General features: G+C 46.9%; 1 protein-coding gene across 3 annotated transcripts; it reads right to left on the bottom strand.

Annotated features, from left to right (window-relative positions):
• Window positions 1-871: 871 nt before the first annotated feature.
• On the bottom strand, window positions 872-27,587 carry LOC116489130 (charged multivesicular body protein 3). 3 transcript variants are annotated; one of them, XM_032187259.1, is made up of 7 exons: window positions 27,324-27,564; window positions 24,784-24,923; window positions 8,094-8,154; window positions 5,115-5,294; window positions 3,701-3,822; window positions 2,402-2,516; window positions 872-1,440 (listed from the first exon to the last, which is right to left on the bottom strand). In XM_032187259.1, the coding sequence occupies exons 1-7, from the start codon at window positions 27,547-27,549 to the stop codon at window positions 1,307-1,309; spliced, it is 978 nt and encodes a 325-aa protein (XP_032043150.1). In that variant the 5' UTR covers window positions 27,550-27,564; the 3' UTR covers window positions 872-1,306. The 3 variants fall into 3 exon arrangements, with proteins under 3 accessions (XP_032043150.1, XP_032043149.1, XP_032043148.1); XM_032187258.1 differs by lacking the exons at window positions 24,784-24,923; window positions 27,324-27,564 and adding an exon at window positions 8,462-8,559; XM_032187257.1 differs by lacking the exons at window positions 872-1,440; window positions 2,402-2,516; window positions 3,701-3,822; window positions 5,115-5,294; window positions 8,094-8,154 and adding exons at window positions 10,534-12,576; window positions 14,369-14,484 and having other exon boundaries at window positions 27,324-27,587.
• Between the last annotated feature and the right edge of the window lie 220 nt (window positions 27,588-27,807).

The following is a 27,807-nucleotide window of genomic DNA, read 5'->3' on the forward strand; positions in this document are numbered from 1 at the left end:
CACCGCAGGAGCATCACCAGCCTCTTAGGTGAGAGATGAACAAAGGGGAGAGTTGCTCACGCTCTGCCTGTGGTGAGTCACACTGCTAGCATTGCCCGAAGTCTTTCTTGGGAAGGAGAGAGACCTCTCCTTGTGTTTTGGCCTCTTCTGGCCCTAACACTGTGCTACTTAAACAGCAGCTGCCACCACACTGTGGTTGTGGCGACAGTGACGCAGCAGCACCTGACAGGGCTAAGCTGAAGGCAGCTCCCCTTTCACTTCAGCGCCAGATAAATTATTACAGCCTGGCTACTGGCTGTGAAACTGCCCTGTGATCAGTTACGGGGTTGGCAGATGAGCAGAGCCTTCTCTCTAGGGAAGAGGAGGGGAAGTTCACTGACATTCCCATCATAGTGCCCAGCCCAGGCACTCTGCACCTTTCTCTTTGATTACCTGCCACCAGCTGGAGGCATTAACCCATCCCAATGCCCTCCTCCTCCTTCAGAGGGCAGAGGGAGAAGAAAGCCAGGCCTGTGCCAGTGCGGATTCTCTCTTCCTGTTACCAACCTGGTGCCAAGGCTGCCATCTGCCTCTTCGGAGTGCTGCATCTTTACGTGTAGCTTAGTGAGAAATACACACACTTCTGTAAGCAGCTACGATCAGCCTGACACACTGATGCTGTTCCACGAAACAGGACTCCCCCAGTGCACATACAATGCCTGAACAGCACTGGAAGAGAACATGTATTTAAATATAAGACTTAAAGACTTAACTTTCCTTTAACTGGGCTGTGACATCCTCAATGCATTGGGTTTTGTAAAACCAAGGGGGAGCTGGTAAAGGTGGACCTGTTTTGTGAAAGCAGTCTGAAGCCATGAAAACTACCAGTTGCTCCAGTGCATCAGTTTAAGAGCAGCTTTAATAAAAGTTGTAGTGAGTCAGAAAAACACGGATCTTACACCACTGAAGGGTTTTTGGTAGCAGACTAAGCCAAAGTGCCTTTCAGGGAAAGATGATACTTGAAGCTAAGAATATCATCCAAGACTTCATAACTAAAAATACATAAAATTTAACACCCTTGCCATTTCACTGTAACCTTTCACAGGTGATAAAAGGCTGAACAGAAAACAATAAAATCATCTCTCCAGCCTGCAGTCCCCAAGAAGTATATTACAGGAGTTTCTTGGAGAATACAGTCCCCGGGACAGAAAAAAAAATATATATATATTACACAAAGTATCCTCACGTATTAAGTTTTGCATCACGAAGGCAGGATAGAGCATCCTGCCACGAAACAAAAGGCAAACTGTACACGGCTCTTCCCTCCTTAGCTGCGCAGGGTGGCCAGGCGGGACTGCATGGCCTCGATGTCCTCCTCCTCGTCAACAGCAGCTGCCGCTTCCGTGGACTCAGGCTCCGGCAGAGCATCTGTGACTTTACTGGGTGCTTTACCCAAGGCCCCTGCAAACAACATAAAAAGACCCCTTAGCATGCGTTAAGTCTTTGTTTAATAGCCAGCAGCTTGTAATTGAAATAATGTCAGTTATTTGAAATAATTCAGCCAGGCAGTTTGAGTTTACAGGCCCTGCTGCTGACGCTGTTGTATTTGTCAGGCTCCTGAGGACAGCGCTCTGCTAAGAAGAGCTCCAGCTCTGTGCTTCTCGTTCTCCTCACCGCCCCACTGCGACAGCCCGCAGCACAGCAGGAAGGGAGCTTCTCCGAGCGAGGAACAGGAGGCAAGAAAGCAAAACAAAGCAGGGCAAGAGAGACAAGAGAGGGCGGTGTGCCAGCAGCAGCTCGCAAGGTGAGGAGCAGGGGCACTTGGCAGGCAAGGTGTCAGAGCTGAGCGCTGCTCTGGCACCGACAGGCACCAGCCCCTTTCACAAGAAACTCAGGTAAAGAGCAGTCTGAGCATCGCCCAAGTCAAACAGCTAAAAGAGCAGCTCAGCACCTCGCGAGGTGTAAGGCAGGAGCTTTTGTTTGCCTATTTATTATTCAGCAGCTCAAGTCACTAACAGCATTGTACAGCCAGGAATCCCAGGGCAGCCTAGGAACTGAGGCAGTGAAGCAAAGTTGATTCCCTGGCTTCATTAACAAAGTGTATCTATCTGCCCAGGCACACACATTTTACCTTGTTAAAAGCAGCCAATACAGACAGGAATCTGGTCAAGCCTAAATGATAAACTGCAGGGACTTCAGCTGCTGCTTTATTGTTTATGCTTTGCTGAACCTCGCTGGCTGCACCGCCCGCGTTCCCTGAAACCAGTCTGTCAGGCACTCCTTCGCTTTTAGGGAAGGTAAAAGGCACCTCTGGGAGGCCACAGCTGTTAAGCCCGGACAGATGGAAGTTTAAAGTGTAGCACCTTTGTAGTTAACAGAGCAGGAGGAAGGCTCCTCGCTCTGCAAACACACGCAGACTCACCTGCTGTAATTTCGAAAAGGATTTTGTCAATCTCCATCTCTGCTTCCTCCTCCATTTCGTCCTCATCCTCCATGCTTTCAAAGGTGTCCTCGAGCATTTCCTCGATAATGCCAGCCTGCCAGGAAACAAAAGGGCAGCACGTGATGGCCTCGGAAGCAGCAGAGAGGACAGGTCCCCCTGTCAGCATCAGGATGTGCCTACCCCAGGCATTTCACAACTGCCACAGGCGTGCTGCTCGTCTGCTGCTCGAGCTTTCCTGAACAAGGCTGCTCTGTTGCATGAGGGCTGCCCAACACGCTCACCTACAGTTTAAGCCTGCATCCGTACAGCTGGTGCGTAAGAAAAGCAGTAAGAGAACTGAAGATGAGCTGTGTGTTCCCACACTCAGACCCCACAGCTCTTACTCACTGCTGTTGCATCTCTACATATCTACAACCCCGGTTACTACATGCCTGCAGTCATAGATGCAGCTGTATTTCACATGCTTCCATCACAAAGCAAACATTTTACAGCCTGTTTTACAACTTAGGTCTCACATAAACTTTCCTTTTTTCTATCTGCATTTAAATACACCCCCTGCAGGGCCTGCAGCCCACATACAGCCAAATTGTTCTGCTGCAGAGTCATAAAATTATTGAGAAACAAACTGGTTTAACCCAACCAATCTTGAGCAGCATGTAAGAGCAGAAAAGAACAAGATTTTGGCAGTTGAAAATAACCACAATAAGAAACTAGTACACTATAAAACCAGAGCACTTCCATCAGATGGAGACACCATGCTAGGTGTTCTAAAACCAGCACCAAGATGGCTGTTTTGCCTCAGATGGGATTTTCACTTTCCCACTCCACAACGGGCTGTGGTGGGTGTCCTGTAACGAACGCTGCCCTCCTTGAGAGCAGGAAATTTGCTCTCCCTCAGAGCAGCTCAGGGTTCAGGGCAGTCACTGGGGTGTGGGCGTGAATCCTGCTTCGAGCCGTGGTTCCCCAAGCCCTTGGGACCACCAACTACAACTCCTCTGTATGGGAACAACCTTTCTCCTTCCACCCTCTACTTCAGCAGCTTTTTTCTGCTGTAAGCTTTGCACCAAGCATGTTGTGGGTATCACTAAGTCACGGTTCTCCCCACAGACAGGAACTTATTGCAAAGTTCCCAGCCAGTAACGTGCTACTTGGTTTCTGCTCCTTAGAGCTACACCAGACACCCTCCCTCAGACTATCTAAGCAGGTGCACAGCGCTCCAGCACGCTGCTCAGCCACCTCTTGCTCACCCAAGTCTCTCATTTACATTATAGATCTTACCTTCATCATCTCTTTGGACAATTCTCTCATTGTCGCTTGGATTTCAGGGATTTTTACTAGGTTCTGCATAGCCTTCATGACTTCTGTGCTCTTCTGCAATGAGCCTGCTACTCTGAGGACAGCTGTGAAGGAGAGGCAGAAAAAGCTTGAACAATCCAGGCACCACCAAAAGCAGAGAAACCACATCCTGTGATAGAAATTTGAGTTTAGGCATTTTTAAATGTATATCTTTCTGTTTTATCCTTGTCTACCTCCCTGGAAAAGCTCAACTCCTTACACATCTGAAAAACCAAGCATCTAGCTCCCGTACAATTAGCTGGAGTTGCCAGATTGCCAGCAGAGATTTCCACCCAGGTGGACGCAGCTCATAGAAGAGAGATCCCTGAGGAGCTTCTGCCTGTGCTCCTCAGCAGCCAGAGGTCTTACAGAGGTGCCCACCAGCATTGCTGCAGTCCAGCTCCACATCTAACTGCTGACCAAGCCAGCGACCTTCTGCCCAGGTAGTAGAAACTTTAACAGAAGTCCTAGTGAAACAGCTTCACAGCAAAGGATAAGCTGGAAAAATAACCCTGAAGAAGATACACTAAAAATGTGTAGTTTAAGCTGGATTTACCAAAAAGTCTTTCCAGAAGCTGTTCTCTTAACATAGCTTATATGTTAAGCTTATAGGCTCTTCTCACACATGTTGATATACCATGATCAAAATGTAATAGTTAAGACTTCTCTGAGGTCTTGAGTTCCCATCTGAACTTGCAGCTTCCTAGTCATGGCTAGCTTACTTGTTTGTGGTTAACATGGTCACTCCTTAATGAAGCAAACGAAGTTACAGCATGTTACTTCTCACAGTAATACTTCATTTCTCTACCATTAAGAACCTTACACTTACAATGTTACCAAACTGACTGAAATCTTGACTTCTGCAGTCATTGCTTGAGCTGAAGAGCAAGTTAATACAAACTCCAGACTGAATTCTGGATTCCCTCCACGTATATGAGTCCATACATATATATATATGTGTGTGTGGGTATTCACTCTACTCATGGATGTCAGTCCTAGTCAACTGCAGCAGAATATCAGGACGAGGCTGTCAGTGCTGCTCAGGTTTGTGCAAAACCAGCGTGTGATTACAGGTAAAGTCACTGCTGTGACTGTGCGAGTGCCTCTGCCTGCTGGGGGCAGGTGCCCAGCCTGGCTGGACACACGGACACGGACCCGCAGCAGCCGTACACCTCCAGGCCTGGTACAGGAGGAATTTCCCCAGATCCCGAAGCCCAGCACTCCCAGCTGCCTTTAACAAGAGCAGCTCTGCTTCCACATTCAAGCTCTCCCAGCTCATCTTGTATTTAACCTCGGTGCTGCAAACAGAAATTGGAGAGCGGGGAAAGTTCCCGTACTCGGGCTGAGCCGTTCTTACCAAGCTGGTTCTTCATCCCCATGAGAACAGAGTTCATGTGAGCTTTGGATGCGTAGAGTTTGCTCACGGCCTTCCGAGAGCGGATCAGTTCTTTTGCCAAGATCACACACGCGTCTTTCTGACCCTTTTTGGCAGCATCCTTTATTGACCGTTTCACCTTTTCCTCCTCTCTCTGAATATCTGGAGCACGGAAAAACAGACACAGCAAACATTAACAAGCTGCTGAGGATTTGGAAGAAAAAACAGTCATTTGCTGGAGTGGATTTTCAGTGCAAAGAATCGTTTCTACTTAATTCCAGATTCACGTTACTGAAAGGCCTTGCTCTAGGCTGATTTACATATTAGCTGATTAATTCAGCTACATATTAATAGCAAAATTCTCTTTACTCAACATCAACCTCGGTAATTTCCTTTGTAATTAGGGTACTGTGAATGACTGCCCAGAAATATTGCTGCATGAAACTGAGCTAAGGTGAATTCTTAAGGAAAAAAGGTCTGGTAAGAACAAAGCACTGGGAATGAGAACCTTACGTAGAAGGTTAGAACAGCTTCACTATTACACCAGCCTGATACAAATAGATACACATACACATATACACACACTTTAATTACTGTACTGATTTGCTGCTTGCAAGATTACCTCTTCCATGTTCATCCCCAGCTGGAACAAAGTTACCACAAGGAGATAAAACCAGTCTCAGCAGAGGGACAGGAATTTTCATCAGTGAAAATACTCACCTGTCAGACTCCACATTCACAGCTTAACCCACATGCCTATCTTTGTGTGAATCCGAGGGATGTTAGAGGAAAAAAAAAATGTTCTCATCATTTCTAGATCCCGGAGATGTATTTATCTGACAAAATATGCTCTCAAAGTTTGTAGAAGGCTGATTGCACAGAGGCTAAAAGGTTTATCTTACCCTCAACAACAACAACAAAGCATGGCCACTTACACAATGAATTTACGAAGGTGCTGAGAATTACTTAGAACCACTGATTTCTTCATTACCACCAAAAAAATCTTCACACTTGCAGACAAAGTTAATTATTCCCTCAGGCACAGCTCGTTAAGCCTGACGTGGGTACTCAGCCAAGTCTGTGCTCCTGCTTAAAGAGTTACAGCCTTGAGTTTCCACTGCTGATGCTTTAAACTCCTGCATCAGGTGTGAATTGGCACATTCACATTATGAGCTGTCTGCCTGCTACCAGAGCCATGGATATTTATCGGGGAAACATGCGAACAAATCTTTATATATGGCTTCAGAGAGCCTGCTCAAACCCTCCTAGCATCCAGCTTCATTCAAACCCTTTCTATAAAAGCAAGCTGGAGCAGGAGTACTGCACTGAGCCTGTTCTCAGTGAGCACAAAGAGCTGGAACTGAAATTAAACGGGCATCCTTAAACAATAAAGGTTTCTCTAGCAGATCTGCGGTGACTGCTCACACACCTGCCTCGCGAGACGATGCTGGCTGCGTGCAGAAGCAGCCAGGTACCTCAAAAACCTCAACGTAAGAGATGCAGGAACAAGCGTGGGCCACTCAGCCCCTCCCTTCTCCAGAGTCAGCAGTGAATTAGCCACTGACAAAACGTGGCTCTGGAAAACCTTGTCTTAAAGGAAAGGAAGAACTTGGGTAAGTAAGGGCCAGGCACACCTTCCTGCAAGGGGCTGAAGGAAACGACCACAACAAATACCGCTACAAATAGCTTTGTTTGAGTCTTTTTGATTTACACCAGAAGCTACATGCAGGCAAGAACCAGAAGATGACCTTTTACAAAAGCAAAATCACCCAAATACTTTTTGGCATAGGCTTTGCCATGGGAGCTAAGGCACCCTGCCTGTACTCCGGACGAGTCACTCTCCCAAGCTCATTCAATGCCTCCTTATCCTACGGGACTGGCAGAGATCTGTAGGACTGCAATCAGAAAAAATACACTCCTTGTTGCTTCCTCAGTATTATCCACAGAAACTTCACAACCTCACAGACATCTATCTGTATGTCAGGCACAGGAGCGAGCCAAGTCCCAGCTGATCCTAGCAGGTGAGACAAACGGCTGAGGTGCTACAGCTGCAGAATACGAGATTCGTGGCAGGGAGGGGGGACTAAAGGCAGCTGGGTGGCAACATCCCTAAGCTTAACCCAGAGGCACAAAGCAGCCTGAGAGCACCGGGGTGGTGCTGCCTCCAGACACGTGCAGCGCAGCCCTCCTGAGGGAAACGAGGGCAGGTCCCAGCTCGGCATCCTTCCTCGGAGCACAGCCACTGCCAGGGTAAAATACTGTAACGGGCATGAAGTTGAGAGGAAACCCAAGGTCCACGAAGCCATCAGCAGCGAATACGTGGGTGGTTTGTTCCCATGAAGTGATTGCTAAAACACGCTTTGCTGTAAGATCAGCCACACGCCTCAGCCAGCCTGCGCCTGACACAGCCCCACAAAGTGCCTTGGTGAGCCCGAAACAATTCACAACGAGCATCGCCACGCGTCAGCGCTCCTGGAAGAGGCACAAGCCCTGAACTCATCCCACAGAGAGGAACAAAGCCGGGCTGTGCTGCACCAGCAGCCGAGCACCTCCCTCCAACAAGAAGGGACCGGGTGGGGGAAACACGAACCCAACCAGCTGGGGCTGAGGGCAGGGAACAGCCTCCAGGAGTCACTGGGAGCAGGCACCACACGGCTGCCGACCAAAAGCCTTCACCAGGGCTTCTGGGTGAAATCCCGAGTCAAAGATGAGTTAAAATCTTCTCGCCAAGGGCGTCCAGGAAGCTCCACCTCACAGGGAGCAGGCACCGCTTGGGTTCTGTGGAGACTTTTTCTTGGAGAAATTCGTGGCAAGGCCATTTTGGTAATGTGGATTGTGTTCTTCCTTCCAGACGTGGTGCTGTGCCCTGGGTTATTTGATTTTATGGCCCCCTCCCCGTGCTGTAAGGTTAAAAAATACCTGAAGGAGGATGAGGAAGGGAGAAGGGAGAGGAGCACACACCTCTGATCTGCCTGTCGATCACCCGCATCTCCTTCCGGATCTTCAGGGACCACTCATTGACCTCAGGAAGGGAAAGAGTGACAGTTATTGGGAATTCAGGTAAAAAAACGTTTCCCGTTTGTGTGTTTTTTTTGCCACTTCGCCATTTAACAACACAGGAAAGCGCTTAAAAAGGCACAAGCTTTAAATTATGAGCGACAATTACATACGTTGTTATTAAATATGTCGTTATGGAGTCCGAATGACGATTAAATGTCGTTATTTAACCAAAATCGCGATGAAACACGCCGTTTTTAAGCCCGGCTCGGCCCCGGGGCTGTGGCCGTGAGGCAGCGCCTGCCCCCGCCCCTCCCCCCCCCGCCCCTCACCATCTCCTTGGGCGGCTTCTCCGGGGTCTTCCCGAACAGCCCCATGGCAGCGCCCGCCGCTTCCGCCCTCACCTCCCGGGGCATGGGCGGGCGCGCTGCGCATGCGCCGAAGCCCCGCCCTGCCCGGCTGCGCCTGCGCTGAAGGCACCGCCCTAGCGCGGCTGCGGAGGGGGTGGGTGGGGAGGCGGAGGGTGCGGCGCGTGGCCACGCCCCTTCATGTGGCCACGCCCCATTTCGATTGGTCACGCCCCCTTATGTGGGTTCAGGCCACGCCCCCCCCCGCTGCTCGGGCCGGGAGGTGGTGCCGGTTGGGAAAGGGTTAAAAGAATAATGATAAGGAAATTAAATGGATTAACAGTGGGATAGAGAAAGGGAAGGGGGAAAAAAGGGAAGGAGAAAAAAGGAGAAAAAAAGGAAAATGGAGAAAAGAGGAGAAAAAAAGAAAATGGAGAAAAATAGCAGAAAAATTTGAGAAAAAAGGAGAAAAGAAAAAGGAGAAAAAAATAAGAAAAAAAAGAAATGGAGAAAAAAAAGGAGAAAAAAGAAAATGGAGGGAAAAAAAGGAGAAAAAAAGAAATGGAGAAAAAAGAAAATGGAGAAAAAAGGAGAAAAATTTTGAGAAAAAAATGAGAGAAAAGGAAACGGAGAAAAAAAGGAGAAAAAAGAAAATGGAGAAAAAAGGAGGAAAAAAAAGAAAATGTAGATAAAAAGAAAAAGGAGAAAAAAAAAAAGAAGCTGTAGAGAAATGTTCGGAGGCAGGCACATTCAGCAGGCGCTGCCCAGCCGACAGCAGGGGACGGGGCCTTGGGGCACGGCCAGCCGCTGGGCGTTATCCACACCTCCAGATGTGCCTGCCGTGGCTCTTCTGTTTAATTAGCGGAAAAGCTCATTAACAGCAGCTCGTGTCATTTATCAGAAGCACTGGGTCGGCGGAGCAACGGAGGGTGTGCAAACAGCCTGCAGCTGAATGAGTTTGTGGATAGAGCTGGACCCGTGGCCTAAAACAGCAAAAATTTCACCTGTGCTACGAGGGCGGTGGCAGCTGTGGTGCCCCTTCCCCTTCCCTGCCTCGGTGCTGCAATAGGAAATGAGGAAAGAAGAAGTACTCACGGTTAAAAACTGCTCCTGTGGGTATTAGGAGAGAGTCCTCCTGCGATGACACCCAGCGACTGCCTGGAGGGGTGAAACATTGCTTGGTTAGGAGGAAAAAATTAGCGTCCGGGTCTCCTGCACGGAGGAAACGATGGCACAAAGCTCCCAAATGGCTGCAGGGAGACAGCGAGGAGAGATCCGAGCTGCAGGAGGGACCTGCGGGCAGGTTTCCCCTTTATTTATCTTTTCATATCATACAGGCAGGAATCAGGAAGGAAATAAAAGTGACACTCTTGCTTCTACCACGTTACAGTAAACAAATCAACCCCCTTTCTAATTTATTTACCTTTACTTCATTGTAAATTATCACTCCTCCCCCCCCAAAAAAAAAAAAAATCCTTCAGGTTTTAGATGATTTCTGAAAGCTAAAACCAAAACTAGAGTTTCTTTCTGAAACACAAAGAAACAGACCTTTTTTCCTTTTTTTTTTTTTTTTTTTTTTTTCCTCCTGGCATCAAACATCTCGCTCTTCTCCAAGAAATCTGAAGTCACTTCCAAAAAGCCCCTATGAACCTGGCACGTTTGACCTTTTCGAGCTGCTTCAGGCCCCGCACCCCGTTCTGCTGTTTCGTGATGGTTCCGCAGAGGGACGCTCTGAAGTCTTCCTAGATATCTGCAGATAGGGGTACCGGAGAGGATCTCTCCCTGATCAAGACATTAATTAGAATGGTTAATTAGAAACGCCCCGCTCAAGCTGAGAAGACTTAGGAATGAAGAAGCTGCGGTGTGACACCACTGCCTTCAGCCTGGTCGGTGACAAACACTGGAGAAATGAATCCCGGCATCACCAGGAGGCGAGTTATTAGTCACAAAAGTGGTGTTATATTTTTATTGTCTTCACAGATAAATCAGACCAGCAAGACATCTGTAACCATACACACAAAATATTTATCAAAACAATTAACGTTACAAATCTCCTTTTAAAATAATTTATTTCACGGATTTCTTTTTTTTTTTTTTTTCAATGGTACTGGCTTACAACATACATTATTCAACAAAGATGTGCTGAACAGACCCTAAAAGAAGAAACACTTAAATTAAGCAATTGTCTCTGATTCGGTGGCACCCATATCCTGACGTGTAAACGTTTGCTGGAACGCGCTCCTCTTGTAGGCTTGATTTTTGTGCTTCCAAAAAACAGCATCGAGTTTCGGGGTGTTGAAAAGAAAAGCGAGTTACCGCACGGTTACGTCTGCATTCAGTTCGACACACAAGGCAACCAAATGATTCTGTCATTAACGTTAGCTTCATGTAGATCTGAGCTCACGGCACTAACATTGAAACTAAAAAACTCCAAACCACATAATCCGGGAAGGGACTAACATTTAAAAGGCAAGCAGTAATACCCCGGGAGCTTACAAAGGACGGCGGCGGCGCAGGGCTAAGATGGGGAATCGTGTGCCAAAGGCTGCGGGTGCGTGTAGGGCTGCTTCTTTTTGTACGAAGCCCACCTGCAGACGGGGCAGCAGTGCCGCCCCCCGGCCAGCCACATGACGATGCAATTCTGGTGGAAGACGTGGCCGCACGGCAAGCCCATCAGCAGGCAGCCGTGCTGGAAATTCTCTAGACACACAACGCATTCCGTACAGTGCAACATCTCGGGGGGCCAGGCCGCCCAGTCTGGCTCGGTGTCGCCCGTGGTGCTGTAGGAGCCGTACGACCTCGCTGCTTTCCCTTCGTACGGCTCGCTCGGGCAATATTGGCTGGCACACGAGCAGGGCTGGGCACGGCACCGCCGCTCTCCGGCGCTGGGCCCGTGAAATGTGTTTGGTTCATCGTCCTCCGAGCCTTCCCTTTCGCTGCTGGAGACCTCTCTGGTTTCGCTCTCAGAGTCACTTTCGCTGTCTTGGCTGGATTCCGGCAGCTCCTCATCGGGGTGGCCGCCGAGGCATTTAAACCTCCAGATGGGTAAGTTTTTGATGTAATCGGTCGGTATCAGAGGGTGAAGCCAGAGGTCGGGGAAAGCCAGTCGCTCCAGGAACAGGTCTGGGTCTTCATCCCAATCCGAGTCAAAAGGGAAGTGCTGGAAGGAAGCAATGGGATGAAACAAGTAGCTGGTGTACCAGTCCCACAGGCTCGACAGCCACTCCAGATTGTTCGCGTTGACTTCGTCGGCGTTGTTGTGGCGCCGCCTTTTTTTCTCAAAGTAGTCGATGAGCAGCCCGTGGCCGAGGTACGTGCTGAGGAAGAGGGCTGGGTGCGAGGAGTAGAACATCCAGTCGGCTCTCACCCAAGAAGCCAAAGTGGTTGTGTTAGAGTACCTGAAGAGTTTTAAACTGTACTCGTAAAAGCTGTCTAAGTAAGGTAGTTGCAAAAAACCCAACACGGGCAGCCAGGAAATAATTAGTAGTGAGTTATACGTCCCTAAAGTGCTTATAAGAACCACAAAGCGCTTTATGGTAGCGCCCTGTGTAATGAACAGGTCCATCCAAGCCATCAGATTGACCAAAACTAGGCTTAAAACAAACAAGTCGTTAACTTCGGGTTGCAGCGAGCGCAAAAAGGAATCCATGGCACGTAGTGATATGAATTCACCAGTGTTATTCCCATACCTGTAGATCCCCTCGGGAGTCCTAAGTATGTAGGACGGCGTCTTGTAGACACCGATTTCTGCCATGTAACTTTTATTGTCCCAGTTTTCCACGTTCACAAAAATAAACTCTACTCTTCCGGTAAACTTCACACTTAGTGCGGAGAAGAAGGCCGGAGGCTGGTCGAGGTTGGCAAACAGGTAGATTTTCACCCGGTACTGGTCGCTTTTGTTCCATTCTTCTCGTAAATGTTCGGAGTTGTAGATGGTTTTGATCCGAGAAGCGGCGTGGGCTGTGATCCACTTGAAGATGTGCTCCACTTCGATCTTGCGCCCGCTGTATTCTTTGAGCATGACTTTGCCCTTGGAGGTGCTGGTTTGCGGAACTGACATGATGAGGGTGGACTTCAGCCAACCCCTCCTCCTGCAGTACCTACAAAGAAAAGGGCAAGTTAGATTATGGTTTTATACTCCTGGAGCTGCAGTCCTTCCATTTCCTTAACGAGCCCCAAAATTAAACACGGTGAGCACCTGGGAGTTTTACAGATAACAGCAGGAAATACAGGCACCCAAATATTCTCTGACAAAGAACGTTTATTTTATAATATGTTTGCTACCTTACAGGAAGGCTGTAAAGAGACGTATATTGTAAAACGCTGGAGAGGAATGGTGTTAATTTCCATCAGTTATTAGAATAAATGAGGCCGTACATTAGTCATTCATGCTTGAAGACTTTTTTCTCTTCACTCTAAAGCTTTAGTGTTAGGAGCTATTCTTCCTAGGCATTCTGGCCAAGAAAACAACCATTACAATACAAGTCAGCGTCCCACTCTGCTTTCCCAAACCTGCAGGTAACCTTTTCCCAGTGCTTCCTTCCATCCCAGTTTTGCCAAGTGGCAGCCAGGTGAGGTTAAGGAGCCTTTGATGAAGCTGGAACGGGGATGCACTTCCTACTGGGGCTGTTTTGGAAGGATGCCAGCAGATTGAGAGGTGTGGTGAGAGAGCTCACCACAAAAACCAGCGGAGGAGGAAGCAGGCACGTGCCACCAGATGGTTTGGGCTGAAAGAACACTCTCACTGCCTGGGACGAGCTCGTGAGCCATTTGCTTCATTCACTGGCCATCTGACCCACGTCCTTTCTGGGTCTATCAGTGTCTCTTTAGATAAGCACAACTCCTCTTTTCAGGAATCTGAATGTAGCATTTTCAGAAGGAGCCCCAAGATATTGCCCCACTAGTATCCTGTCTACTGCTGCAACTTAATGAAAACTATTCGTGAGGACTGACTCGAGAAAACAAGACACTTCTTATATTACAAAAAACACCATTTATGTGTTAATTTAAAATATAGTATTTTATCTTAATACTAAGACTAATCAGGAGCTATGCAAAGAGAAACACTGCCAAACATGTAAAATGTTCAAATACCAGTGTTTTGATTATCCAAGATTATTTTGCTAAACTCTGCAAAATCTAAGAATTTCCCCTCAGGATTAACTTTGTGATTTCCGTAAACGTTTAGGGTTAAGGTATGTAACACGTGTGCATAGCCATGCATGTGACTGGAATTCTAGACAAGATTTCTTGTCATGTGAAGCAAATGCTTCCAGCAAAACGTTGTAGAAACCACTGCTTTTAAGGTGGCACAGAATTATTACCAGCCTCTGTGACTCTGCTTCTCTTCCTCATTTGGAATCATACACAAACATCAGTGAGCCTTGCACAGCGCGCTGTATGTTGTCAAAGGGCGTGCTCAGGTTTAGATATAAACATTTACGTATTTGTCAGGGAACAGGGCTTGGCAGCAACCCCGAGAAGCAGGCACCGCTTCCAAGGTTCACGCTAACCTGTGCTTCCCCTTTCCAGATGGCAATCGAGCAACTCTGCAACTGAAACAGCTCTCCCGGATGGGCTTTGTGCTAAGAAAGCACAGCTCTTGTCCCCGAATGCCTTTACTACAAGGCTGGATTCTCCTGTTCGCTCCCTTCCACTGCTGCACTACGCTCTGCAGAGTCTGATCACGCAGCTCCCCGTGATGCTTCAGGAAGCTGCAGATCTGTGCTGATGATGTTGATAAATAATGCAATATTCAGAACAGCCTTTAGCAGAGAGAAACACCAGGAATAAAGGCACCCTCGATCACAGCTGCTTTTACAAGCCCCGCTGCCACAACACAGCTAAGCCTTACGATGTTCTGGGGATTGAGGTAATCCTTTAAGAATATACCTGGGGTCACTGGAACAGTTAAAAGTGCCCGTACGTATGCCGAATCTTGACACTTTCTTCACCATTTTCTCCCAGTGGACTTTACCCACCAGTGGACTTCTGTCGTTTGCTATGACCTAGTGACAAAAGAGGTAATCATTTAGTATCACAGTAAGTTTGCTTCCCAAAATAAGGAGTTAATATTATAAGAGTAAAGATCTGGTCACCCCTGCTACTGTTTTCCCCTTCCCTTAGGGCTTACAGCAGCAGCATACACCAGGTCATCACACAAAGTGCTTTTGGAGGGTGAAGCTCAAAGACAGAAATAGAGTTTCTGCAGAAAGGCAAAAGTGCATCATCATTTTAAGCACCTGCTAGGCTAATAAAATCAGTGACACTTAAAAGCTTTGGGAAAACAACACAGCTATTGTTAACTGGTTCATTGTAGGAGACAAAGGGAAATTGTATTGCAGGTTCCTCTTCTTCGCAGTAAAGAAGACAATTATTTTATTGCCACGCTCCATTAAAGTTACAGCACACCAAAGACATCTTGTCTCACAGCAAGTAAAACGTGTTATAGCGTCTGCACTTGGTACCAGACCAGACTGCCAACAACCACTTCCGAGCAGCAGAAACTAATGATCAAACTGCTAGATAACGTCTAAAAATCTCGTCTCCTTACACCTCTGCCAGTGACTCACTCTGGGAGTTCATGTGGCTGTTCCACCAACCCCAGACGTCCCATCTGCAATTTCAGGATGATAATTCAGTGCGATGGATCCCCAAAATCTAATTCCTTATAACTTAATGCATTAAAGGAGTACTCCTGGTTACCTGGATGTAAGCTTCCCCAGATGCAAATGCCAAAAGATATGTGCCATCCTCTGACTTATCACTGCACAGGGAAGGGAGGTAGAAGAAAACAACTGCCTGCCTTTTGCTGGCAGGTAGTTCTGCATGACATGACCGATCATGCATTATTCCATCAGCAGTCACGCTTTCTATTTTGGAAATGCCTCACGTGCTTATGCAAACTGACTGGCAGCCACTCGAAAATGCGTTTTTAAATTAAGTTCTGAAATTTTCCATTTGTTCGGCGTTTGTTTACCCCCCGTTAAACTTCTCCCAATTGTTTTCAGACTCAATAACCCAAAATGTCAGTTCTCCTCGGTAGGGCAGGTTGGCAGCAGGACTAACAGCTCTCTGCGTACAGGCTGAGACACAGCTGGAAAGCATGGCTGGCTGTTGAGGCTCAAAAAAAAAATCATCTGATTTGTGGTAAGCAGCATCCACCCAGAAAGTGAAAACGTATGAGTTCACTCAGCACAGCCCCCTAGAGAGGGGAACAAAGTGAAACTGCAGCTGGAAATCACGCTCCCATTCCTCTGAGCCCACTGTGTTTAAATACAATCACAGGTGAACATCTAGATAGGAGTCCCTCAAGCTGTTATCAAAACACACGTCAGTCAGAAAAGGCTTTTTGCTTCCCCAGGAACTAGGTTAATGTAACCTTTAAGCACCAAGGTAACCAGCTGGGGAAGCCTCCTGAGCTTCGGAGGCTTCTTTACATCCCCTAAAACTGTAACTGAAGCAATTACCGTGGATGTTTTAAATTTCTTCCTTTTGTATGCTTCAGCGAAGAGACCACATTCCTAAAGACACCTTAAGACACTTCTGTCAATAGATCCTCTGAGCTACTACAGCATGACAAATGCACCTGATGTAGAAATGAATCATTAAGCTTTATTAGTAAGCATCCCAGTAAAGCGTTGCTAACTCTTACTCTTTGGAACAACGACTCCGAGATCAGTCGTTCCCCAAACCCTGTGTGAGCTCAGTAAAAGCCTAGCCTGGTTATTGGGCTATTTGTAGTTTATTTTGTAAAATCAGATTAATTCCCATTCTCCAAAAAAGCCTGTTCTCCTGGAGAAAGCTGTTTATGTTGTAAGACAAGGCCAGAACTGGCAATTTTTATTTACTAACTGGATAGCACGAACCTTACTATGGTTTTGCACGCTTTGCAAAATGTCTTGGTCTCATGCTTTATGTCATTACAGCTAAAAAAAAAAAAAAAAAAAAAAAAAAAGGCATTTATTGCAGCTGCTCCTGCAGCCAACACCCACTTCCAGCACTGGGAGTTCACCACAGAGACAAGGGATTTTGGAAAGCAATCATCTCTGGGGAAGGGGGGGGTCAGAGAAACCAACCGGAGGTTAAGCAATCACAGTGTAATTCGGGTGAAATTAAAGATAATTTGCAAACACTTGTAACAGGCTTTATTTAAGAAGTGTGATTTTTGATAAGCTAGGAAATGTAACTTAAAAAAAACCCTGTGACTGAGGAAACCAGGAGCTGGAATGCAAAAGAGGCCTGCAAGTTCTTCAAGTTCTTCAAGGATTTTATATTTTAAGCAAGGGGGGGGGGGGGGGGGGGGGAAGATGTCAAATCCTGCATTTCTTCCTAGCAAAGGCTTCCAAAAATATGTTAGAACCAGTCTGAGAATCTACAAGGAATGCAAAAATACATAAATAAATAAATTGAAAAGGAAGAGCTAGCAAAGAAAGACAAGCAAGAAATAAAAAACCAAGTAAGGAAAAAGGCAGTTTAAGTTTGACTATGTAAAGAAACATTAGAAGCTGCACCAAAAGGATTTTCAACCAATTGAATAAAAACAGAAGATGGGAAAAAGAAGTAGGCTGGAGATACAGGGAAGGCAGAAGCATTAGGTAATTTGGGTCTAAGAAATGAAATGAATGCTCTGACTCAATTTTCAGATGACGAGGAGGTGGCTGGCTATGGGCAGGTCAGCAAGAGTAGGGACAGAGACTGCCACCTGGAGATGGAAACAGAACTTAATGCACTTAAAATCAGTAAGCAGGCTCTCTGTCAGCGAGCTGTCACACAACCAGCACACAAAGCTGCAGAAGCACCTGCAAAGATTTTGTATAAAAACACTGTCAGGGTAATTTACGCTCTGACCGCAGAGTGAGTAACTGTATTTAAGAGAAAAATATCCCACTACTTTGATCTCAGTAGTATGCAAAACTGTAGGTAAAGGCACAGAGCTGATTACATTTTCCAGCATGGAATTACTGAGGTTGTATCATTCCTGCTTCAGCTGCGAGTTAAAAATCAATCTTCTCCTGGAGAGAAAGAAGCGAGTTTCAAGACAAAGGAAACGTAATCTTGGCAGAGGGTCCAGCATTATGCCACGTGGAAAGTTTTCTAGAGGGCTGGAGATAAATCTTGTGTTAAAAAAAAAAAATAAAAATCTGAAAGTGAATCAGAAATTGGCTAAGGCTAGAAAATATCAAAATGCCAGCAAAGTAGTAACAGGCTCCTTAATGGATTTATCTCGGAGATCAGCTGAGCATGTACTCCTATTAATGCCCCTCCTGCAGAAAGCTGAAGGCTCCCAGAGCCATTTGTAGATGGCATAAAATTGGGAAGCACGTCTAGGTACAAAAGAGGATTATAATGCTGTCCAGGAAGAGCCGCACAAATCTCGTAATGCAGGGTGTCAGAAATGAAATTGAATCCCATAATGAACAGGACACTCAGGGAGTTCATCAGTTAGAAACGACGAGGAGAGGAAAAGCTCTCGGGTCTCTCAGTTGATCCACCAGGAGCTGTGAGCCATCAATACTACCTGGCTGCGAAATAAGCACATCCTGGGAAATAGCAGGCCTGACAAAAACAAACCCTGTGATTGATCTCAGGTATCGGGAGGAGCGGGGCAGGCATTAGGAGTCGCAGAGACTAAAGGGCGACGCCAAGTTAAGCACAATGAGAACAAATTCGCCACGAAAACTCTCAGACCAAAAGCCGGAGAGATTTCCAAGAGGAGTGGAGCAGTCGATAGGAGTATTACACATGGGGGACTTCTGGCTGAAGAGAGAGAGCAAGGTGTTTTACAAACACATATTCCATCTGGCAGAGGTGAAGTCAGTGATCAGGACGGCCCCTTTCAGCCACAGGCCCTATTTCATATTGCAGAATTCGAGACAAAGCTCATACAGAAGAAAAAAAAACAGAAATCAGGTGTCTTTTAGGAGATCAACTAGCACGGCTGGGAAACAACCGTGACATTTACGGGGACACGAGCCCTTCAAGCTTCCCTCGTTATTAGCTGCGCTCACGTTCTGCAAAATATCAGCTGTCAGAGTGACAAATAATACAATGCAGATAATCCAATTAATCCATTAATCATCTTAAGGGGCTAAGAGAATCCAATAGGATCAAAGTAACCCTGCCATTTCACAATCCCGCACCACGGAATAGATCTGCACACCCAAGCCAGGTTCTGACTGCTGGCTCCGAGCTGGTTCTTCCTCTACAAATGAATTTTATGTTGTTTTGGTGGAAGAACCAGCATGGAAGAAGGAACTGGAGAGAAGATTAGGCTCTCAGTGGGCATCTAGCCACAAGCTTCCTGTGAAATCTCTGACACAAGTCTCTTTGTAGTGCATCTGTGAATTGGGGAGGACCATAAAATACACCAAAAGGTCAGAAGATGCTCAATAATGTGAAATGCTGCAGGTAAGATGTCCCACCGAGATGTGCAAAGCAAACAGAGAAATAGAGGAGACTTCCAAATCCCCATCTATTTGTGTATTTTAATTTTCTTCTTTATTTTCCCTTCATTTTGCAATAACTGGAAAGGTGAATTTCAGATACAACAGGTAAAAAAAAAAAAAAAAAAAAAAAGTAATCTGAGGACACATAATGCTGAAAGTACTAAAATCCTGATGATTTCAACAGGTGTCTGCATAGGTAGCTTTCGCAGTGAAGAGCTCTCCTGACTTTGAATTAGACAGAACAGTCCCACAAGATGCCAATCAAGAACCTAATTATTCAAATCAATTTGATCCATATGTTAAAACAGCCACAGTTATGACATTAGAGAAGCAAACGGGCTTTAAAAATAAATATCCCAGAAAAAGAAACACATAAATGATTTGTAAAATAGGGCAACGTGCCTCTCCTGCTTAATCCATAACGAAAGCCTCTCAGGTGGATGCAGAGATAATGCCCTGACTGCCGGGTAACTGCCACTGAGGCAGCTGCACCGTAATTTCACGGGTACTGTTATGTCTTTTTATAAGTTATTTTATGAAATGTATTCTTAAAATGCCATTAAAAGACGTAGATATCAAAGAGACTCAAGGACACGCTGCTGCTGTTGAAGAGTTTGCTCTAACAATCCGCAAAGACAGATTCCTCTTCTGGTGCCCCAGCAGCATTTGAGCACTTCTCTATTTTTCTGCTCACTTAGATCAGATTTTGCTCAATCTCTGTTAGACGTAGGGATTTCAAAACAGGTCACGGTAACACAAATTGGACTCCGTAAGTCATGAAGCTTACACCTGGGTCTGTTTGAGTATCACAAGGCACGAGAATTCAAGTCAGATTGGCAAAAGGAAGGGCTAACAACACTTTGTGGTATCCCAACTCTCATTTCTTTAATCAATTCTGGTTCCTTCAGCTATTCTCTCTTCCTCCTCTGACAGAGAAGTCATACAGAGGACAGAAACGTACGAACCATTTGATGTATAAGAATTACTGCCACGTGATGGAAGAAAGAGCTTCTACACATATCAAAGATACTAAACAGGATTAAACAGTGTTTTTTATTTGGGGAATAATCCTTGCCATGTACCGCACACAAGCCTTTGCTCTGGAATGAAAGCACCACTCTTAACAAGTTGCTTCCACCTCAACAACTTGCAGCAACCTGAGTACTTCACAAACCACACGCAAGGATAGTTTCACGTGGAACCTGGACGCTTTGGACAAGCAGCTTTTGCAAGAGGACACCCCAAAAATCAGTCCTTAGAACTAGTTGTTACCCAGTCTCACGGCCACTGAAACCTGAAGTAACCTCAGTCACAGCAAAAACACCCTGCCGATTTGTTTGCTTTGCACATTCAACAGCCCTCGTGCCTTGCTGGTTCCATTAAGTGCCGTGCTGGTTGTGTTTGGTACGTGGCACCAGAGATGGGAACGCTAAAAAAAAAAAAAGAAATCAGAGCAGAAAGGCAGAGCTGTGAGATCATCACAGCAGAAACTTGGAGCTAAGTGATGCACGTGTGTTTTTTTTTCAGTGATGGAAAAATATTCACCTTGGCAGCATCCCTCAGCCATGATGGGATGTGAGCGCGTGCCATTAAAGGAAGAGAAAACTGTATCCAAGCAAAAGCACCAAGGGGAGCTCCGACATTATCCAAGCTGGAAGGCAGCCAGGGTACCAGGTGTCAGGCGCACCTGCTCATCCTAAGAGCACACAAAACTCTGAATGCACACAAAACCAGTCAAAACTTGGTTCACACAAATAGCCAGAACTTGGTTTTCCAGCTTGGCCACAAAGACAGCTCCAAGAGCTCATGGAGACCGGGCACTGGGAGCTGTACCAGGGCTGAAATCATCAGGAAAAGCAAAACCTGGGAGGGAGGAGACACCACGTGGGGAATCCTCCCAGGAGCAGCCACCCCTCGCCCAGCCTGGGCACGTCGGCTTCTGCATGGAGCACTCCGCACATCCCAGGTGGAAAAAGCTGAGTGATTTTGCCAAAAGCCAAGCTCATTTCTAACTTCTCTAACGAACTGGGAGAGTTGTGTGTGTGTGAGAGCTGTCAGGCCGGCTCAGCAGTTTCCCCTGTGAGATATCCAGACCCCTGGAGGCCCAGGAACTCTTCCAAGGTGCCTGCAGAGGGTGAATGAGCAAAGGAAGCTTCATATCGCTGCAAAGAGTCCACGCACTCCCTGAAAGGCTTTGGATCCACAAAGATATTAAAAAAAGCGTTGGTCTGTTAAGCTTCCTCTGTATTTTTCACAGAACCTTTTGTAATTAACTGTGATGTTGCTATCCTTCCACAGACAAAGCATAAGCAGGAATATTGGGCCAATCCACATTTAGAAATACATCTAATTAAAGCTGAAGGATGTGTTCTTTATTAGAAGCATGGGGAAAGGCCCGTTTACGTTATTCAAGATAACATCAGTACTTTCTGCTTGACTCTCTGCACCTTTAGTCATCGGGAAACATTTCACACGCCGATTATTGTTCTGCATTGTGCTGATGGAACAATTTCCACAGCCACTCTGCCCCAAGGACTCACAGCTGGCTCTGAATCCATCCCTGTGGATTCTGATTTTTCACTATTATTTTTAACTTTCCTCTTCTGAGAAAGAGACAATGAGATATTTGATCAAAATGGGCAAAGATGGAACACTAAAGCCGTTGTAGCATGCAAAAATTAACTTCCCCATAATCGTGTGTAGTTTCTCAAGGAAGGTGGGGTGTTCTGAGCAGAGGCTGAAAACGAATGAGCTGTTATAATCAGTGAACAAAGGTATGAAGGCAATCAGAGAACTGTTAAGTTTGAGCTGAGGGTATTCCACACCCTTGGCTGGGTAAGAAGGCTCTCAGGAAGGCTACTGAAAGTTAAAATTGGGTATCCTATGGTCAATGGTCCTGAAGCTACTGGGAACAGCACAAATACTGAACAACGTGTTAGAAATTAGCTAAGAGCTTCCACTTATGTTCCTCCTAATGAGAGCAACCAGTCACCGGGCAAATTTGGGAAGGCAAATACAAAAATTCCTCTACATGCAAGCAAAAGCAAACAAAAACAAAGAAAGAAGATCACCAAAACCCTGCAGCAACATCCCTCGCTCTGCGATTACACCACTCGAAGCCGCAGCTCAGGTGCAGGTCAGGCTGGGGTTTGGGAGAGGCGTGGACGTGGCACTGAGGACGTGGTGTGGTGCTGGGACTCTGCAGGTCAGGTCGGTGGCTGGACACGGTGATCTTCACAGTCCTTTCCAACCAAGGTGATTCTGTGATCGTATGCTCTGCATCCACAGCAATGCCTCCTGCACCTCTTCCAGGCATGATGGAAGAGGTTTCAAAGCCAGGAATAAAGCTCCCTTTGTTTCTCTCTACTGCCATGTCCCAACACAGACTCTTTCTTAAAGCACCTATCTAAATTTAGATTTTAACTTCGTTCCAAGAAGATTTTTATCTGTAGATCATTTATTCTATGTTCTTAAAAAGGCCACAATGACTACGATGTTGTCAGATGTTGCTTCCAGAGACTGACCAGAGAGCATAAGCCCCAGCAGAGTGTAACAAAGCCACTGCTCTCTGTTCCTCCTCCTCTAGCATCAGGCCAAGCAGCACCAGTCCCTGCTCCAGCAGCCACCACTCGTTCTCCTTACCAGCCAGAGAAGTGCGTAACGGCAGCTGGCAAGCAGGAAGAAAAACATAAAAGCGTTGAGATCATGAGCTAATAGCAGAGAGAACTTGCTGCTGTCTGTGGAAGCTCCACGCAGGAGCACAGGGCACTCGTGAGCACTACGTGGGTAAACAAATTACCACTGAACCTGGCTGCTTTGCTTGTGGACCTCCAGAGAAAGAAACGCAGCCACAAAACACTTCGTTGCCTCGTGTATGGACTTCAACTTTCTTCAAGAAATCCACCTTCCTGGCTCGAAGTGGTAAATTCACTTCTGATGTTGTTAAATATATCAAGAAATATTTGTAGTTTCCTCTTTTTGCTTTGATTCTCTGCAGACAGCGTTTGCCATCACACCCCCAGCTTGTGCCACCCCAGGAATTTCATTTGCACGCACTGGAAAATTAAAATCATCCTCCCAGTCCCCACGTTCTGATCCATCGTCGTGAAGCCTCCGACACCACCTCAACCAACCAGCACTGCACCAGCCGAGCCAGAACTCGTCCTCTCCCTCCACTGCTTCCACGTGGAACAGATCCACAACCAAAATCCAAAGCTTTGCAAAGGAGAGGGATGTGAAAAGAGCAGGCAAAGATCCGTGAAAGGACAGGAAGAATCTAGTGCAGGAGAGAAGCGAACGAAAACTCAGCGATGAAAACTTGAGTGAAGGCAAGAATGAAAAGCAGGAATTTGATATCTTTAGTGGTTTTTATTGTCAACAAGGAGACAAATAGCGTTCACCAAGTGAATTATTCAGTAAATTCCAGTATTTTTTTTTCCTGCAGCTATTGTGACCAAGTCAATAGCTGTTCAAATATTGCCAGAACGATGACAACATTTATCACACTTGAGGTATCAAAACGCAGCCTGTTTGATTGGCTGTTATAAAGCTAGCTGGAAATATGTTATGATTAAAATTCTGCAAACAACTGACAACAGAGAAGTGCCTTATTTTACTCCTGTGACCAGTATGGAGAAGAGAGGAGGTTTTTCATCGTATATTCATAAAACTATTTGTCAGCAAGCTGGAAGACGTTCACTAAATTTCCTTTCAACGCTTTCTCTCTGCTTGAAGAATCCCTTCCTGTATGATTTAAGTCTGAAACTTAGACTCAACGATCTTTTCCAAAATACAAATGCCATTTCGACCATGAAGGTTGTCTGTCCTCCCGTTAGCTATTTTAGGGTGAGCTCTGATGTGGTTAATGATGCAGCTCTAGTACCAGCAAGTCATTAGATCCTGAAAATCTATTTAGATAGGAAACATGAAGAGAGGAGACCAGACAAACCATTTAATCCAGGAAGTGGAGCTCTCAGCTAAACAATGAACTGTCTGGTGGAGAGTTCTGGTTGCCTGACGTGGCCGGTAGCAATGAACTTTTCCCTAAACAAAATCTCTTATCAATGGAGAAGTTGATGAGGAAAAGTAGTTTTTACATTTTGGCCTAGATTACTCATCTTATGTTCTCATATGGTATCTCATATGATGATGAATTGTTTCAGAACCCCATCTGCAAAAGCCTGTGTCTCCTCCCCCCAGTTTTCCTCCCCAAACGTTCTCTCATTCTCACGCAGCCCTGGCGAAGCATGCCATAAATCAGCGAGTCCATGAGCTCTGGGGAAAGGCAAATTCCAAGCCACCAGAACACGTTGTGCAACCAGCCTGCCAGCCTGGGAAGCAGCACGCTGAGATCTTGCCTTCGTGAAGAGGTAAAGAGAGGCTGTAAAAGCGCTCCAAGCCCCTGAGATAATCAGACACAAACCAGTTGAGGCTGAGCACGGAGCAACCAAAAGAAGAGCAAGAGCAGAGGCACCCCTCCTGTGGCAGCTGGGAGCACCCATCCTTACTGCACCTACTTCACACAAACTCGCACGCTATCAGGGCCAAGCCCTCGCATAGTTCATGCAGTTAAGTGTGTGCTGCTTTGTTTGTTTTCTGGTTGTAAAGCACCTGGCTTTCAGGCAGCAATCCACAGAACAACAGGTTTTCTTCTTCTCTGTGTAGGAACTCAGTCACCTCCATCCCTGCTTGGTTTTTAGAACAGATTTGCCTCTTATGATCTCCCTGATATCATTCATCTTTGCCATCATCCCTCTGTTGCTCACTTCTCCTGCTGGTTAACCACCCCCATAAACTCCTCCTTCGAGACATATATTGAACGTGATAAATACAAGAAAACAAACGATCGAATTTCTGTACCTGTACCAGCCAGATCCCATCTTTGGTATCTTCTACGAGCTCATAGAAGTGCATTTCACCACTGAAGTTTGTACTTGAAACCGACTCAGAGGCCTCTTCCTCCTTGAGAGCAGAATAAAGCTCCCCTTCCATAAGGTCACCTGGAAGAGAGACAGTTGGAGAAACGCAGTTAAAACGCCGCTTATGAAAGATGATTTAATAATGACAACTCCTATCACTAATGGCAATTTGATCTCAGAAAGTAGTTTCTCTAGAGATATTTAAAATAGTTTCTCAAAACCCTTTTCAGTACAAAGGCAACCGAACTTCTACTATGATGTTATTTTAATTCTATCTACAGCAACACGACTGTGAACAATTTAACTACGCTTCTGATTACACAGGTGTCACACACACACAACCACACACACAAAAGAATAAATGAGCATCCTCTAAGCCTCGCTACCTGAAAATAATAGTATTTCAGTGGCAGACAGCAATTCTAATCCACGTATCTTTGCTTTCATTTCACAGGACAATAATTTTGCAGCAAGCAAATTCTTAACGCCGCTAACTCAAGCAGACTTCCAGAATTTCAATCAATAATTTGGCACTGAAAGACACGTTGGTTGTCCCACCACAGGGAAAAATCTAACACAGAACAGTTTAGCTGTTGGACTCTGTTTGCAAAGTTGCAAAAAAAGTTCCCATCAGCTCCGTCCTAGTGACATAAGTAGCTCATGGTAAAATTGTTCTGATATTTCCTCTGTAATCTCATTTCCTTCCCATGCTTTGTTTCACAGCCCTTAAAAACACCGTTAATGACAATCAGCATTTTGGTAACTGATCTAGTAATCTTGAAAAAACGAAGTCTGGTTCAAAGAGGCTGTTTCCTACAAGATACTCCAAGAAAAACACTCATTGTGTTACAGGGGAAACCCTCGAGAGCTTTCAAAAAGTATTCACAGAACTTAAAATTTACATTACATACAACACAAAAATATAGAAAAAAAAGACCTGCAAAGCCTATCGGTGCTAGAACTGTTTCCATGACATTTCGAGAAGTCAGTTAATACAGTTTGTTTGGAGTTAAACACTTCCCTGCAGCATTTGCAGCCCAAACATAATGACATCATGGAAGTACGTGACAGCCAAGGAGTGAAAGTGATTGGAAACAAAAATGAAACTGCCTAATGCTTCTTGCTGTGGAAGCAGCAAAGTGAATAAACAACATAAATAAACAATGAACAATAAAAGCAAATTAGATTTAAGTGTCCAGCATTAATATCAATTATTAAAACGAGGTAGCATTTTCGGGTCATGGCACTGACTATATTCATCCAAATCCTTCTCTTTTTCTGTCTGGACTTTCGAGCCCCCTCGCTGCCTGCCTGGAGCACCAGCAGGTTTCTCTTTCCTCTATCAGCAGCCCTTTGATCATCGATTTAACAGCAGCTACGCAGGCTTCCCTGCTGGGCTGGCACTAGGGTTATTACATCAGCTCCATCTCCCGAGCCCTTTGGGCCATCTCCCTCTGCCTGCCCCACGCCAGCAGCAGCACTTTCAAGGCATTTCGGCAGCTCTGCCCACCTTCACCCTTCCTCATCCCTCGCTACTCAGCACCCCCCAGAAGCCCACCTCTTTCTCCTGCTTTCTGCCAACTTCTCAAACGCTCCCCTGCCTTTCCCCAAGCCATCTTTAGCTCGCAGGATCTCCTTCTGCTCCTCTTCTACAACAGCTCTGCCTGCCTCCGTGCCCACCTCTTCTGCTCCTCACCTACGGAAGCACCGCTTCCATCCTGACAGCGAGACCTGCAAGAAAACGAGCCAGCCGGGAGGGAAAGGAGCAGGCAGCAAAAGCCGGCCCCGGCTGGAAATAGCAACCCACGAGCCTGCATATATTTGGCTCCTTCCCTCCTCGCTCCTCACGGCGGATGACATTCGCTTTCAACCCCGACACAAAACCTCGCGGCGCGACCCACACCGCCCACGGCCAGGCCGAGCTGGCTTATCAGAAATAACCCTTTCCCCTCGGGGTTTTGGGGAGAAAAAAAAAACATTTCTTGGCAGCCTGGCGGAGGCCTTCTCCTCCCCGCTCGGCGTTCCCAGCGTTTCAAACGCCGCGGAGCTTTTCCACGTCACGAGCCCGGAGCTCCCCCGAGCCTTCCTCCATTTCCCCCGCTGTGACACCTCGAGTTTGGGGGCACGCCGGGCCCCTCCTTGTGTGCATTTCTGTGGCAAAAAGCATTGAAAAGGGATAAATTGAGGTGTTTTTATATGTTTTGAGGCCCCTGGTTGTGGGCACAGCAGTGCCCTGATGCCCTTGGCTGGAGCCCCTGAGGCTGTGGCTGCAGCAGAGGGTGGCGGAGGTTTTGTGGCTGCTTGAGGCCTGGAGGAAAGGAGAAAAGGAGGCAGGAGGGGGAAGGAGAGAGGGAAGGATGAAGGGAAGAAGGGAAGGAGGGAGAGAAGGAGGCTGGAGGGAAGGAAGGAGGGAAAGAGGGTGGCAAGAGGGAGGCAGGAGGGAAGCAGGGAGGCCGGAGGGCAGGAGAAGGAGGCCCCTACCTGACTTCTCCACCAGCTCCCGGACATCCTTCTTCTCGGGCAGCCCCGAGTGCCCCAGCCCCCGGCACTCCAGGATGGTTCGCAGCTTCCTGAAGCTCAGCGCCACCGGGTCCACCAGCTGCGTGGCGAAGAAGCCGGTCTCGTACCACACCACGGCCTCGAACACCCTGGCCAGGACGAAGAGCAGCAGGAAATAGAGCAGCAAGAAGCACAGCTTCAGCCACATCTTCCCGCCGGGCTGGGGCTGGAGGAAGAGGAGGAAGAAGACGAAGGGGGAACGGGGCGAGGGAAGGGGGCGGCAGGCGGCGGCCGCGGGGCGTTGAGGGCTGCGGGCCCCCGGCCTCCCTCCCGCCGCTGTCCCCGCCCCGGCGGAGCCGCGGCCGCCGGCGGAGACATAACAAGTGACGTGCGGGGAGGGCACGGAGGCGGGCGGGGACGGCCGGGGGCCTCCCCTTCCAGCCCTTTTTCCTTCCCCTTCCAGCCC

This window comes from Aythya fuligula, chromosome 4 (assembly GCF_009819795.1).
Source record: "Aythya fuligula isolate bAytFul2 chromosome 4, bAytFul2.pri, whole genome shotgun sequence".
In the NCBI taxonomy this organism is placed as follows: Eukaryota; Metazoa; Chordata; class Aves; order Anseriformes; family Anatidae; genus Aythya; species Aythya fuligula.